The sequence below is a fragment of the Cygnus atratus genome, chromosome 7, assembly GCF_013377495.2.
Source record: "Cygnus atratus isolate AKBS03 ecotype Queensland, Australia chromosome 7, CAtr_DNAZoo_HiC_assembly, whole genome shotgun sequence".
In the NCBI taxonomy this organism is placed as follows: domain Eukaryota; kingdom Metazoa; phylum Chordata; class Aves; order Anseriformes; family Anatidae; genus Cygnus; species Cygnus atratus.
Window position 1 is genome coordinate 17,592,460 of NC_066368.1, and position 16,120 is coordinate 17,608,579.

The 16,120-nt window shown below is 33.5% G+C and overlaps 1 protein-coding gene across 2 annotated transcripts in view; it reads right to left on the bottom strand.

Annotated features, from left to right (window-relative positions):
- Positions 1–1,023: 1,023 nt before the first annotated feature.
- Positions 1,024–16,120, bottom strand: part of HECTD2 (HECT domain E3 ubiquitin protein ligase 2) — a 33,279-nt gene continuing 18,182 nt past the window's right edge. The window contains exons 11-21 of one of the 2 annotated variants that reach the window (XM_035542195.2): positions 15,397–15,493; positions 14,388–14,495; positions 13,238–13,370; positions 11,195–11,283; positions 9,633–9,791; positions 9,034–9,108; positions 7,935–8,022; positions 7,573–7,679; positions 6,275–6,390; positions 5,463–5,606; positions 1,024–3,611 (exon numbers count right to left, since the gene is read on the bottom strand). In XM_035542195.2, coding sequence (XP_035398088.1) covers positions 3,491–3,611; positions 5,463–5,606; positions 6,275–6,390; positions 7,573–7,679; positions 7,935–8,022; positions 9,034–9,108; positions 9,633–9,791; positions 11,195–11,283; positions 13,238–13,370; positions 14,388–14,495; positions 15,397–15,493 — 1,237 coding nt within the window. In that variant the 3' untranslated portion in view covers positions 1,024–3,490. The remainder of the gene's footprint in view (positions 3,612–5,462; positions 5,607–6,274; positions 6,391–7,572; positions 7,680–7,934; positions 8,023–9,033; positions 9,109–9,632; positions 9,792–11,194; positions 11,284–13,237; positions 13,371–14,387; positions 14,496–15,396; positions 15,494–16,120) is intronic. The other variant, XM_035542203.2, reaches the window with a different exon arrangement.

A 16,120-nucleotide genomic window follows, 5' to 3' on the forward strand; every position in this document is an offset into this window, starting at 1 on the left:
TAACAACAAAACCCAGGCAACTATGAATTAGAACATTTCTAACACACACAAGTGAAGCATCTGTGGCAGTCCAAGGAACCTCACCAACACATATAACAGCACAGATTTTGAAAAAAAGAATTGTAATGGAATGGAAAATTACTTGACCCAAACATAAAAGAGAAACTATCTTGGAAGAGATCTAGGTGCTCTAACAGGAAAACCAAATACTCTTACAGTCTGCTACTTATGACATGCAAATTGGCATTAAGGAAGCTGTGAGATCTCTCAGATTTCTATTTAGGGAAGGATTCTGAAAGAATATTAAATATCACATCTGTGAAAAATAAGAAATATAGGATTTGTTTTTGGAGCAAGTTAGCCAGTCCCACCACCAACTGCAACCACAGAGAAAGACATTTATAACTTTTTCCTGAATATTTATTTTTAAAAATTGTATTCTTAAGATTTTTGTATTTCTAATCTCTACTATTAAGAGGAAAGTCTGACTTCTAATTAAGTGGTTTTGATCCTCATCTTTGCTGCCATCTGTAGGTAGCTCGAGTGGCACGAAGGAGACGAAGTTTAAATCTGGTCAGATATTAGTCTTGTGATCAGGACTAACAGTAGCCATGGGAAAGCATGATGTTCTTGTTCCCTGTCCCTCTTGATTTAAATGTTAAAATTAGCTGGTAAAAGACAAACTATGCAACAATTTGGCTTTGTCTGTCATCTAACAACTGAGGGAAACAAAAAAAAAAAGATATAAAACAGAGTTCAGGATCCACTATTATACAACATTGTTACACCATGGTATGCACTAGAAGACCTGTAATTTTGACTATATATATAGAATATACTTCTGGGTGTACACCTGGTATTAAATACTTAAGTTTCCTTTTCAGTGAGCCATACAATGTTTTAACCAAACTGTAATAGTAAGGAAAAGTTTTCAAAAGAAAAATAAGACAAAAGAAGAGATATAGATCATGTTTTCAAAGCCATTATGATCAATCTTGGAAATCTGAAATCAAATAAGACCAGTAATTGAAATACTTGATTTAATGACTGCACAATTTTAATACATAAAAATAGATACTTAGAAATGAACAAATGTATACAAACCAGATTTCTTTTGTACATTACAAAACAATGATGGAGATAAAAAAAAAGATTTGCTGGATTACAGGGCAAGACAAAAGAACAAAAACCATCGTTGAAGTAAATTTTTAAAATGATCAGGTTTGTTTCATAAATACAGTGCAATGCTTTCATTTAACAAATACAAAATTTACTATTTAATTTATCAACATCAGGAAATATATAAAATGTCATTGACTATCTTATTTAAAAACTGATGCAAATACAATAGTTTGTGTTTTGTTTTTTTAGAATTCTGAGGTAATATTACACAGTAAAATCAAAAAAAGCATTAATAAATAAAACTAAACCCAACACAAAGTGCAATTCGGTGAAAATAAGAAGATAAAGCTTTTATATTGACAATAATAGATAATTATTAAAAGTGGGCTTAAGCCATAAAAAAATATTTTGGCTAATTTGCCATGTTTTCAGATAAACTGTATAGTTATTTATTCATAAGCTGACATTCTACTAATCCAGTTCTACAGAGAGAGGAAAGGGAGGTGTTTGTTTCCAAATTTGTTACGTACATCCACATTCAAGTGTTAGCTTCAAGCAATTTTAAATTTGTCTAGTTCATTCAGTGTAGTGGTGAAAGTTCTATTTCTTAACATTGGAAATCCTGTAAATTCAAATTTATTTTAAAGCTTAATTTGAAAGAAATAATGTACAACACACAAGTTTGAAGTGCTGCTTTTAACACTCTCCATGCTAACCTAGTTTCATTAGAAGCTGAAGTCAACGGAAATTTTAATATTGATTTCAAGGAAAGCACTATGAATAGAATGACAAATATTTAGAAATACCCTACTATTTATCTCTCTGTTAATAAAATAGTAAAATCACTAGTACCTTCTCTCTAGGAAACAGAATAAAATAAAATTTGCACTTAGATATTGAAGAAAATCCACAACAGCTTTGAAACTACAAATTAGGAAAATTAATTTGTTAACTGTGTGAAAATATGTTGGTTGTATGTAAATTATATAGGAAGGGAAAACAAGAATATAATTTTACTCTTATTGCAAGTAAGTAATTGAGTACAGACACTACAAGCTATTTAAGCATTCAACTCCCAGCAGAAGTCAACTGGGAAAGCTGGCAAATTGGATGCCTAAATATTTTGAAAGATCTGGGCCTCATTCAGATGAAAGAAAAATCTATAGAACATACAGTAGCTATTCATATTAAAAAAATACTATACTGCATGCTGATAAATTCTTTCCATTTAATGAATAAAACCCAGACTTATAATTACACCTGCAATTTAGAACTAGTTTCTTCCCCAGCTCCTAATTTACTAATTCAGAATACACATATCAAGAACTGTTTTCATGTTGTTTGTGCAGTAAAAAACACAAAACATTGTCTTTAAATGCTGGCCCTCAAGTCAATGAAAGCTTCAACATTCTTCTGAAATGTTACTGTATTCACTCGTCATAGCTTATTTAAGACTTTTAACAAAGTGGATGAAAAATGACAGCACAACAACTATGTATTAGTTTTTCATTTGTTGGAGATTTAATTTTTTTCCTGAAATATTTCAACATTTGCGGAATTTACTTTAAATATCTAGTTTTGTTCACCATGACACTATAGTAAATCTGGTTAGTTGCTGTCAGTTCCAGAGAATGAACCTCCAAGTTGCTTAATATCTGTAGTTTGGCCTTGAATTCCCTCAAGCTGAAGAAAGTACTTTTTAAAACATTCTTTGTACAGTCAATCCTGTTGATCTGTAAAAGCTGAATATAGAACACCTAAAACCTCTTATTCATAAAAAATAATTTTTAGCAGTAAATGGCACTATCAAAACTCTATTTGTTCACAGGCAGTTATTTACATGCTTCTTAGACAGCCTGTTTAGCTGAGAAGGAAAACCAGAATATTAAAACTGCATACATTTTATAAAGACTAAAATTCCTGTTTGCCTTAGTGAAAATATGGCTACATGCTGTAAGTTACATTCTTTTCTACTATTCATGTTAATTGAAAACATTCCACCACTGGGACTAGCTAATAAAGAAATATTCTGTATATTATTTCCCAGTGGAATATATGTGATGTAAAGTAATTACAATTAATGATAAAGTGCTATTAAGGAAAAACGGAAACAAACTATAACTTTGAAATTGCCTTCATCATGTTTCTTTTATCAAATAGACAAGCTTTTTGTATGAAGAAAACTACTTTCTGTGACAAAGCAAGCAGTAAATGTATTGCCATTAAGGAAAAAACATACACTTCATATTTAAAAAATATATAAGTTGGGTAAGACTTGCACAGTATCAAGAGACATAACAAAAAGCTTAAAGGCACAATTAGAAGAGAGTGAGTGCTACATAAAAATGCTGTTCTTAAGTATTTTATTTTATTCTAGACCAAACCCCTCTGCATTTGAAATTCCAATGATCAACTTTTGCTTCAATTCTTTCTTGTTCTTGTAAGGAGGGAGACAAAGTTGGTTGAAGCAAGTATGGGCCACTGGTAACCTAAAACAAAAACAAAACCATCCTCTTATTAAGTAACAAAACAGAAGCAGGGTGCTGCCATCTGCCTACGTATTTCCAGTTACATAAGAAACCGTGTACAAGAAATATTATAAGTAACAACACTATTGGTCACATGAACCTCAGGTACTCAGGTTAAAATTTGTTTGCTTGCAACTCTCACCCCTTTGCAAGTTGCAAATGTCTTCTGAAAGCTGAGATTGAATACATATATATTTCAGGTCTCTCATAGGATTGCCTGATTGAAACGTTGGAAACCATGCTCAGCACTAGGAAAGATTATCCTGACGAAAACAGTTATTCAGCCAGTTGACCTGAAGCTCCACCTGAAACTTGGAATTAACCCAATGCACTGAAAGATTTCTGAACTCTTGTCGCTTAAAAGTTAGATTTTAAGTTTGTGATTTTAGTAAGCTCTCTAGTTCCATTTTCATTTAGTCAGTAGTTTGGCATTTGATCATTAGCAAATATTCTTGAAAGAGAGTGAAACCCCACTCCAGATCTGGAGATACAAACAACTGTTTTTATCCCTACTTTAAACAGCGAAGCAAACATCTGTTAAACAGACTGGAGCCCTGCTTCAGAATTTGGCAACTTGGGAAACTGGATATTAATTTGAGAATTCTTATGGCTATTAGTGTCTTTGATCCTATTGTGTGAGCAATACAACAGCAACATGCTTATGCTCATCGTTGTAGAGGCCATCTGACTGAAACAAACATCCAGCAGCACAGATCTACATAATTTTAAAATGGACATTATTTTAAAATGTGTTCTCAGTTGCAAGAACAATTTGCAGGAGAATGAACTTCAACAGAGATTCAATGTTGACTGATTTTTCTTCATTTCTGCTCATGTCCCTTTAACGTATTACTGGAACCAGTTATTGGCCAATTGACTAAAGCATTAGAAATACCACAATAACGAGATAATTTTTGTTTGCTTGTTTTAAATCAGATTTCATCTATGCATTTTTTCAGTTCTCCACAGAACCCCCCCCCAAAATTTTGACTCTAAAAATGTAGTTCCTTTAAAGTATTTTGACTACCTTAAAAGTTTGAGAAACATAGGTAAAGCCAACAATTACTGCTTAGCAGTGAGCTCCAGACCAGTAAGTTTTTCTATACAATTTTCCAAATTGTTTAAACTGACTCTTTCCACTCCTGAAAAGGAAAATACTGGCTGGAAAGCATGAGGAATTTTTCAGTTCACTTCAGTATAAAATAAAAGGTTACCAGAAGCATAAGAACTTGGCATGAACAATTTAACTTTCATGACAAAGTTACAAGGTTGCTTCAGTCCTATTTCGTATGAGCAACCTCTGTATCAGCTATACACTTACTCACCAGAGACCCTAAAGGAATGCTACATCTTTTCCAGCAATGCAAATTGAAATTCTTATTTAGACCATCAAGAAAGAATGCAAGGCGTTTTTTGGTAACTGCAGGGGCTGCTATTCATAATGACAAAACAGACTTAAAAAATTCAGAAAAAAATCATGGTGATTCACCCTCTATTTTCATTAGCTCAGCTGTCATGTTAGGAACAATTAAACAGTTTCTTTGAATTAAAACATGTAAGGAAACTTCAAAGATAAAGAATTAATAGACTCGAATATAAACACTGACTGAAGAACTGATTTTGTATTAGACGATCATCAGCTAAATTTATGTTATCAATAGACGGGTTTAATAACATTTTGAAGACAAATTAATGGAGGTTACTCAGTTTCTCCCTTATACTCTTTGCTCTTCTTCAAAAAAGACATTCAAGAGCAGTAAGGACTCCCAGGAAATAATTTAAGAACAAAAATTAAAAAAAAGAAATACTTGCCAATTAGTGGATGTTTCACTCTTTGAAATCTTGAAATTCAAATCAGCCATGCCTCCCACAGGTACTCTATCACTTCCTGTAGCAAAATGTAGCAGCTTCTTTTGAAGGTCAAGAGAAAATCCAAGTACTACATCCCAAAAGTATCTATGTTCAGGGTCAAAGGAGAAGAAAATGATTTAAGATGCAATATCGTGCCAAAACAGCATTAGAATATAACACAACTGCATGTATACAATGAATTGACACTTATCAGAAACTGAATAGATGTAAAACAAAGGACATCAATATTATCCTAATATGCAATGTTAAATAAGTTCCTAAGGACTTTACAAGTACAATAATATTTTATGAATTTTGTAATTATGTGTTGTCATATGATGTCCAAACCCACTTTTCTATTAAAAAAATAATCAGTCTAACTTATTAGTATACATCTCCTTATTATCAATTGGAATTGGGAGGAAAAAAATTAGAAAATTGGATAATAAAATTAAAGACTCGGATTTCAATGTATAGGATTTGAAACTACCTCCATTTGCAACTTACATCACTTTTAATGTATCCAGCAACACACTATGTTACTAATGATCTAATTCTTCTTATTTATATAGTATATTTGTTTTATTGTGTCTAAAGACACTAATTTAATAGCATCTTTGTCTCATTTGGAAGTAAGTTTTTTAACGTTTCAATTATTTATGATCCATTTTCAGAATACACTTGAATAGATTATTCCCAACAGTCTACCATGCAATGCTGCTTTTTAAGTCCGTAATTTGAATGAGGAAAAAAAAACATTAAATCAAGCCTACCGTATAGTGAGATCAGTTTTCTGGTAGCCCTCATATTGAGTACTTCGCTGTAACGCAGACATATCCAGTTCAGGACTACCACATACAAGAATTTCAACTTCTTCCGGACGAAGTAGCTGCCAGAAATTAAGTATAAAATATTTAATATTCATTGAAGTTGAGAAATAGATATCTTTTTTTGCATTACTGAAATATTAACAGGATATTATTGAATATAAATTTATAAATTAACCTGATACATATTGTTTTTCTAGAAAAATGAATTCTTTAGAACTTGGAGGAATCTTTTATTACTGTATATAGTAAAAAGCAAATTATTGGATAACATTACATTTTAATGCATTGCTTTTGTTTCTCAATTCCTTTTCATTCTTATATTTATTTCAATGACTGGCTTGTCTTCTGATTAGATTACAGATATGTCGTGAAAAAAATTAACGTTTTACATATGGAATTCAGAGACAGTGTCTTGATCTCTCTTCTTTTTTTTACAGCCTCCATTTTATTTTCATTGAATGTCCCGATATAGGTTGCTAAATAGTAATGACTGACAGAATTTACTTTTAGGTGTGCATAGTGTTGTGCCAAGCAAGTACATTTAACCGTAAATCATGTTTCACAACCACTAAACATACAACAGTAGAACCTACTTCTTACTCGTTTACTACACCATCTTTTGCAAGCATGAACGTACTTCATGGCACTTCAGGGAAGTTTCAGGAAGGAGAACGAAAATCTACTGCAGTTAGTCACATTTCACTTTGCTGCAAGCCTGTCATACTTGGCTAATTTCACAGGAACACAGAAATTCTCATGAAAATTGTAATTACCTCTTCTTTCTCTTACTGCACAAGGAATGGTGTAAAATACAAAAGCCATTCCAAAAGCCAAATTGGACTGAATACACAAGAATGTTTAACCTCAATCTTACTGAAAGTTCTTTCTGCAAAAAAGTAACATGGTTTTCACAGCAGTCGCTCCAGAGTGCACAGACATATTTGTGCTACTGCTCATAACTGTAAGAAATGCAGAGAATCTCCATTAACACTGATACAAAAGCCTATGATTTGTCTGTGAATACATGCTGATAAAAACTTGTGGAGCTTTATTTATCCATAGTGTTCTGTTAAAAAAGATGAGAGTTGATTGCCTACTTAATTTCTCCTGTTCAACTATATTGATTAATCAAGATTCTTTATGAATGCTAAAAGCATCCAGTGCAGATACCAAGAATAACTTACATAATTTAGATCAGTCATTGCCACCTATTTGAAACAGAAGTGATATTTTGTTCTTACCAGTAATGCATATGAAGCACAGACACTATGAAATCCATAATAGAAAGCTGCAAATTGTTTGTAGATTGATTTGTTGAGAAGAAAATCGACATAAAGCTGCACATATTCTAAAAAAGAAACATTTTCTTTTGTTACATTGCAATGTTTTTAAATAACATTTTGTTGTGCCCTCTAAAATTGTAGTGAATTAATAAAAGTGAATGCATTTTAATTTACATACTGCTAAATTGGTAGACTTAACAGGAAAGACCACAGGAATTTATTTCTCATATTTTGTTAAATAAAATCTAGGTTTACAAAAAGTAAAAACAATGATAAATTTAAATCTGCCAAATGTATGTTGTTAATATGTATTGAAATACCTTTCCTATTCTGATTTGTGACCGGAATCTTATCTCCATTTGGCTTTAGGTTATAAGATTTTATAACACCGAATTCTTCCTGAAAAACCTGTCGAAAGAGAAAAGTCAAGCTCAGTTCTGGAAAATACATTCAGATACTCGCAGAGTACAAAGCTTGCATTTATTACTCCATGCATCTCCTGTCTCTCTTCAGCACATGCTGTAATCCTGAGGGGTTTTCTTTTACTTGTTTGGTTTTAGTTAACTAATACAGTTTTCAATAAATTGCTTAAGAAATTGGTATTCAAAGTAGAAAAATTGTCCCTATTAAACAGTAGCATGTCAAACTGCAGACTGTGGAGCCTCAAAGTGGAAGGGGAACATGCCTAAGAACAATTTAGTAGTATCAAACATAATTAAGAAGGTATTTCTTCCACTGTAACTCACCTAGCAACTCAAAAATATCTGCTTTACAAAAAATCTCTTATAGTATTATAATAACGCAACTGAAAGCTGAAGCAAAAAAGGTCAATACAAGTCCATAAACCAGCACAAAATTTTACTAAATGACATGTGTCCTAAAAAACAATGAATAAATGAAAAAGACTTTCTTGATTATATAGAAATACAATCATTTCTTTATTGTTACACATACAGGTCTGGCAAAACCATCATAACTTGAACGGGCAAGTATGGTGGAAGTGAGATTTCCTAGGCAAAACATGTAAAATAACAGGAGTAAGCTTTGTCAAGCAACTGGGTTAGACAGAAAAAGAATTGTCTTGCAGACAGATGAATTCCACAGTCAGGTAGGTCACTGACTGCAACACATTAGTGTCAGAGCAAGCAAAGAGCTGGAATTCTACCAGCAGCTAGACATGGGACCCCAGCAGTCAATGCTCAGGTCCACTTATGCTGTCATTGAACTGTTTAAAGCCCCATAATGGATCCAGACTCTGTGCACGAAGCACTAGACTGGTTCTTGAAGCAAGCTTTAATGCTCACGCAGTTGTACACCAAACAATAAGCAACCATACGCTTGTCAACCACTCCACTGCAGAAACATTGGTAAAATTACTGAACTAGTTTGAGAATCACTTCTCATTGAGTACTCAACGACCTGAAAGGTTGAGTAAAAATCCTCTTCAACATTGCCTTCATAGGACAGAAGTTCATTCAGTCCATGGGCCAATTCCTACAACATGAATACAAACCCTTTAGTGAACCTACAAAGGTAAATGATGTATTTGCAAGAACATGCAAAAATCATTCTTTATAAAGAAACTACCTTGGAAAAAGCTGCATCTTCAAAATTTGTACACAAAAAGACGCCACACTACTTAATCAGCATATTAGAAGTGCTTTTTTTTTTTTTTTTAAATCATAAACTTAAATTTTTCATTTTACTATGGAAAGGGTGTCTAGAACATATCAAATTTTGGTATTCTAACTTCCAGAAGACCTACAAAACCTCTGCTATGCTTGCAAAACAAAGAGTATTTATGTTTTCGGCAGCAAAAATAGAGACCATATCAGCTGGTGCTAAAAAACGGCTGTTTTGAAACAGTCTGTAAGCGTTACAGACTGTTTCAAAGCATTAAATATAAATAGATAATCAATAGATAATTAATAGATAATAAAGCTTTCCAAGCATTAAATATAAATAGAACAGGTTCTAAGTCAGTAATTTAGCATCTAAAAAAAAAAAAAAATACTTACAGGCATAATCTGAAACAAGTCATCCAACGTAACATCACAGATGCCTACAAGTGTGTTATGATCACATGGAACAATAGGAGGACTCAACAATTTCTTGTAACAACAAGGTGGGAAACGAATATCCAAGGTAATGCTATTATAGACAGCAAGTCCCATAAGCTATATGGGTCAGACGTTAAAGGCAAAAAACACACATCTTCATTACAGTTAACATTTTAGGTAACTTGGAAAAAATATTTAAAGTTTTAACTGAGCATACTCTAGCATATTCTAACATACTAAAGAAACTGAAGTAATTTTTTTTTTTTTTTTTGGACTGACATTATTTTAAACACAATTTTATGTTACAATTAAGTAATAGTTCAAATGGTCAAATGAGACATGCTGCCAGAACACCTGAAAATCTCCATCGTATTCTATATCAGCATTTCCTGAATAAATTGTTCCAATGTATTGTTATGAAAAAAAGTTTTTTTCTTGTTGTTGTTTTTTAAAAAAGAAAACTGTTTATTTTTAATCCCAAAATTCCAAAGAACACTCAATATAGAAATTTTTCTTTGAAATACATCTGAAAGCATGACGACTAACCTGCACTGGCACTACAGCTTATCTGCTAGCACACTCAGGTACACCTGGTGATACACAGTAATTCTAGAGTCCGGACAAAGTAGATGGGGATGGAATAGAGCAGGCTATCATTCTAGCTTAAAAAGACATATGTAAATACAAGAAACAGATTCCTCCTCTTTGGCTTGTGCTTGTTACTACCAGACTTGCTATTACAGCCTACCATACTCATATTAAGTAATACTGAATAGCTTAAATTTTATGCACTGCACCTCATCATTTGTTCATTTCATAGCAGAGACTTTATCCTCAGCAAACTGTCACATACAGCTATTGAGGACTAACTGAGAAAATGCCTTCTGTGTCCTTAAGTTGTTTAAAGAAGGCATAAACAGCCACAATGACAGTTACCCGAACTAACACTTCATAGTACAAATTTGAAATTAATACCAAAAATTAGAAGAATCCAGTTCATGATTCAGCTTCCCACTAGTACAATGGGGGCATCACCACCTCATCTTAGTGGATTTATAAGCATGTATTATCATTAACTGCGTGTCTGAGGACTTCATAAATTAGCACATCAGAAAACCTAGGAAAAAATCTTATGTTCATGTGGAAACCATTAGGCTAAAAAGAAGCCACATACTGCTCAATAGGAACCTAAAATATTAATGCACCCAGGCTCATTTATGTTTACTGAATGGAACCCAGAAGTGAAGTACATAAAAATTACAACTTACACACAAAAAAAGTTGCATGTGCAATCTTAATTGTACTATTTTCTGACTGTAAAATGTACCATGTATCTCTATCAATCATTTTCTTCCCTTTTTTTAGGCTGCTTCCTTGAATGGCTTTTTCTTTATACATTTAAAGTTCAACACACTTGTACATACATCAGGATGAGTTCTGATTAGATCTTCCTGCCTTATTTTGTCCCTGTAATTAAATAACTGCTTGTTTAGCACTGTCATGAGGACATAAAAGGATACAGCTCCAACCAGTCGGAATTCAGAATAGTTATCACACTTAAAGCTGCTGAACCAATGGCAGCGTGAGTCCTTGTGGTACGTGAACATGCCTGTAGAAGAAGTAAGTTGCACTTTACCAAGCCTTATCTTTAATAAAAGGTCACACAAAACCATTTTTTCTTACACACGCATCATTAAGTGCTTCTAAAAGTGCAGATCTCCAGGCTGGTTCTCAGTTCTGTGTCTTCCCTTCTGCAGCAGGGCCCTATGCAGCAGGGCCCTACAGGTCCTTGGGCAAAGGCCACCAAGAGCAGCTCCAGCCCTGAAGCAGGACTAAGTCCATCAGCCCTGGCTGCATACTGTATTCTTAAATAAGCACCTCCACTTGTGGATATTCTACGTGGTTTCTATGCATTCTGCTTCGTCACAGTACTTCATAACCTGTACAGCCAGAAACATACCTGTCTGATCAACTATTTTATTGCTGCAATGTAAGCCCATTTCTTCCTACCTTTCTATATCAATAGCAGATGACAATCTTTAAAAACGTTGGCATGAATCCCATGATACAAATACCACAAACTTTACCATCTTAGAATAGAGAGTTGTAAAAGGTGTAGCTTATACACACTAGCAGTGTGGAGTATGTTTCATATTTATCTGTCCAAAAAGTATTTTAAAGAAGATTAAAAAACCCACAAACACCCTAAAAAAGCCACCTGCTGGTTTAAGTAACAAGCTAGATCCTACTAAAATCATGACTGTAATGTCATTTGACTGCTATTTGCTTCAGATACAAAACACACCATTTTAAAGAGTAAAAGAAAGTAAAAACCTACACAATGAAAACCACTTAACAGCTTTAAGATGCCTAGGCAAGATGCATTTCTCTGAGAAGCAAGACAGTTACACTCTAGATTGAGAGTGCACTAACAGTGAAATCCACTTCATCAATGCATAACTACATTAAATAAAATGCAATGACTGGTTTTAATTTGTTGGAATTGAATACACTGATAGTTTAATATTGTTTTCACAGCCAGCATACAAATCAGAGCCCTGAACAGTTCTAAGGATGTCTTGTATGTAATTGCTCATCTCGTTTGGGTTTGAAGATAAAGCTAGGGAATAAATGATTTAAATGAAAAAAACTTTTTTGAATTAAAAACAAAACAAAACAAAAAACCACCAAAAACTCCAGCTGATGTCTCAGGGATATCTGGTCTTTATGAAAACAGAGATAGAACTCTGCCTTTAGATGTGCCATTTTTTGCTACAAAGATTTTCTCCCAAAAGATCTATCTTTCTCTTTTGAAATTTGGTCCAATGAGGAACGCATCACAAAAAGTTTAGACAGGGCCTTCACCAGAAGCAGTTGAATATTTGCATTTAAGGAAGAGCAAGGTTCACTGACTGAAAGATGGCAGTGACACTGGAGCAAAATAGGTCTCAAACCCCATTTACTAATTACCCACACTGAGACAAAGAAGGCATTGTAACACACATGGGGCAGGCAACTGAGTCTGGGTAGAGCTGGAAACACTGCGACACAGCAGATATATCAGGGGAAAAACTTCAAGAAAAATCAACTGCTAGTCTTGAATCCCCCCATACTTTCTACTCAGCATGCTCACTAACATAAGGATACTAACAAACCAAAACCATTGAGCCTCCAGTTTCTGAAACAAGATTTAGCGTGATTGAAGTCTTAAAAAGCTGAATCCCAATTTTAATTCCAAACCTTTCCATTGATCAGAGATTTGTTCACTCTCTAATTGTTATACCACTGAAATGAAATCTCAATGTTTCTGCAACGCTTGAACCTCCCTGCCAAAAGCCAAGATGTTCCAAGCTTTTCAGAACGTCCCACTCTCTCCTGCTGTCCTCTATGCCAGAAGTTCTTCCCATCTATATTCATGACAGTTTTAACTTGCCTGCTTTTATTTATTTATTTAACATCAACAAGTGGTCTAATACCGGATTAATGAAGAATTCTTATCCATCACTGTTTTGATATTTTAAGAATATAAGAATTTAAGATTTTCAAATTGTACTTAAACTCACCATAGTCTGGGTGAAAAATCTGACGGATCAGAAGAAGAAACCATTCTTTTGTCAGGCCACCCATATCAAGACCAGCTTCTCCTACAAATGTGACTTTCAACTTCTTCTTCAAATCTGCCCTCTTCCTTGCTAGCTATTACAAAATAGGAGGGGGAAAAATAGAGAAAATTTAACATCTTATCAGTGCTTCCAGTCATAAAGAACAAATCTCTTTGTATACCACTCTTGCTTTGTTTAAGCTAGTTATTTGCATCACCTCCCACTAGTAGGTGAAACTCTTAAAGTTGTTCTTCATTATCTCAACACGGTAAATAAAAATACTACAATGCCTGAGAGACAGCAGTATCACCACTGAGTTCTTCTGTCTTAGGAAAAAAGGCTAAAATAAACAGGCTTTAATCTAGGCAAAAAAAAAAAAAGTTTAAATTTATGTTTTCTGCACATAAACAATCAGAACTTATTTGGTCTTGTTTTGTTATCAATATTTGGACTTCTTTTTCAATACCATCAGGCTGTTTTTAGTGTTGAGAAGCAGCGGGGAACTAGATTTCATCAAATAATAATTAACAAGTTTATGTGGATACTGAAGAATCGCCTACTTCAATGGACACATCTGTCTCTCAATTCTAAAAAAGGAAAAATTACATTCAAGAATGAGGAATCAGTTAAAATTATGATAAGAAGTTAAGAAAAGAAAGCCTATAATAATTGTTATAAGATAGAGAAGCTAGTGAAGGAAAAGAATAAAAGTATTCTGGGAATTAGAACAGAACAAACTCATCTAGTGACTAGATGATTAGTCATTATTTGTGCTCCTTATCATGGAACTAGATCCTACATAATCTGATAATTATGCACTTTACTCTTAAGACAAAAATTGCAAACACTCACACATACCATGTGGTATGCAAGCATGCATCTTCATTAGGAACTTAACTATGGAAGAGTATAAGGACAGAAAATAAAGTTCTGATTGTCTAAATCTTTTCTGCAGCGCTGCTACTGCGAACAAGAAACCCAGTTTCTTTTATTTTGTATTATAGATATATGTATTCCTTATCTTAGCACAGGAATATTTAAATATAACTTATCAAATCTAAATGCAATTGCTATTTTGCAGCAACACATCATTTAATTACATTTTTAATACCTCATCAAGTGAATCACTAACAAGGTGCGTCCTCCTCACTTTCACATTTAGGAACAACATATTCATGTCAGGTTTCTGTCTGCGAGAGACTTTATCCACAAGGCTTTGCTATTTGAATGAAAAAACATCATACATGTAACATCTTCATTTAAAAAACAAAGTACCACACTTAGTGAATTTAAGAAGTCCTTAGTATCTTGCATTAAAAGACATTACCCTGACACAACAGATGCTTCAGTATCTTCTAAGAGGTAGAGAGGAATGCCATCTCTTTTTGACTGCAAACATCATTCACACTATGTGAAACTATCAGGATATATAACAAACAGGTGGCAATTGCATGGCAAACTTTTAAACTCCCAAAATAGTTAAAAACAACCACAAGATTCCAGAGGCTGGCTGGTGCTTCACTTAGCTATTCACAAGATACATCTAACAAACCATGAACAGATAAGGTGGTGCTGCCACATTGAGCACTGAGGAAAACAGTAACTCCTAGCACCTGAAGAAAGTTATCACCAAGAGAGGCAGACAAAGCCTCTTTCAAAATGCAAGAGGTTGCTCAGAAGCAGTACCTCTTCCGTGACTTGTTGTGTTTTGGTCTTCCACAACATCACATATTCACAGAATGAAATAGGAAACAGATCAAAATTCTCTCTTCCTTAGTTACCGTGTTAATTTAGCATGCTGGTTTCTTATCAAACACAGTATATTAATCTGGTTTCCCCCCCCCAAAAAAAAAAAGCCAATAACACATTTACTGTAACTTTCTCCACAACACTGATATTTGTAAGCGTCTTAAAACCAAGCATATTAGAATAAAAAAATCTGGAGAGAATCCAGCATGGGCATTTGTAGGCTAGCAATAGTAAAATGGCTCAGGTTCTTTTTTTCTGGATAGTCCAATATATCAAAAGTTGTGATGAAAGGCTGTATGGAACATTTACCTAAGAAGAATTGATAAAATACCAATTGATTAGACAAAACCATTTATCATGAAATGACTTACTCGTGCAATACTTATCATCTGCTGTTCTGAATCCCTTTGAATAATAACCTTTTTCGCTGCTATAGAAATAATAAATGGATATTGACAGAAAGAAAACCTGAACAACAAGAGAAAAAAAGATAAAATTTCATTTTTAGCAACTAGCATAGTACTTCCTTAAGAGAAGAGGAGAGAATTTTTACAGTTCAGTAACTATCTTCCCTCTACTGACATTAATTTGGAAATAGCTGCCGGGGTTTTTGTTTTTTCATTGTATACGTAGATAATCAATCCAGTAGTATTTTAACTAAACAATTTGAGTTCTATCAGAAATTCTACGTAGTAATAGAATAATACATATCCTGAATATACCTCTTTTATGTTTATCATCTATAGACCTAATAAAAGCAGTCTTCAATTACAGATGGCAAGAAGTATCTTCTGTTTTAAATACTAAATTTTAATTGCTACACTGAATTAAAGAAAGTGAGAATATATTATTTAATACAAGCTGAACAGTTATCTCAGCGTAGCATTCATTAGTACACAGAAGTATTTCTGTTTTGGCTTATTTTCTGCTCTGATTTTCAAAGGTACTGATTTTCTACAGATCCTTCTGATTTAAGACAGGGCTACAAGTGCTCAGGACTTCTAAAATATCAGATTACAGCTACATTTCACTGCAGTCAAATATTACTAACAATTTTGAAAAACTTCAGAAATCATTACGGTAAAAGATTTACTT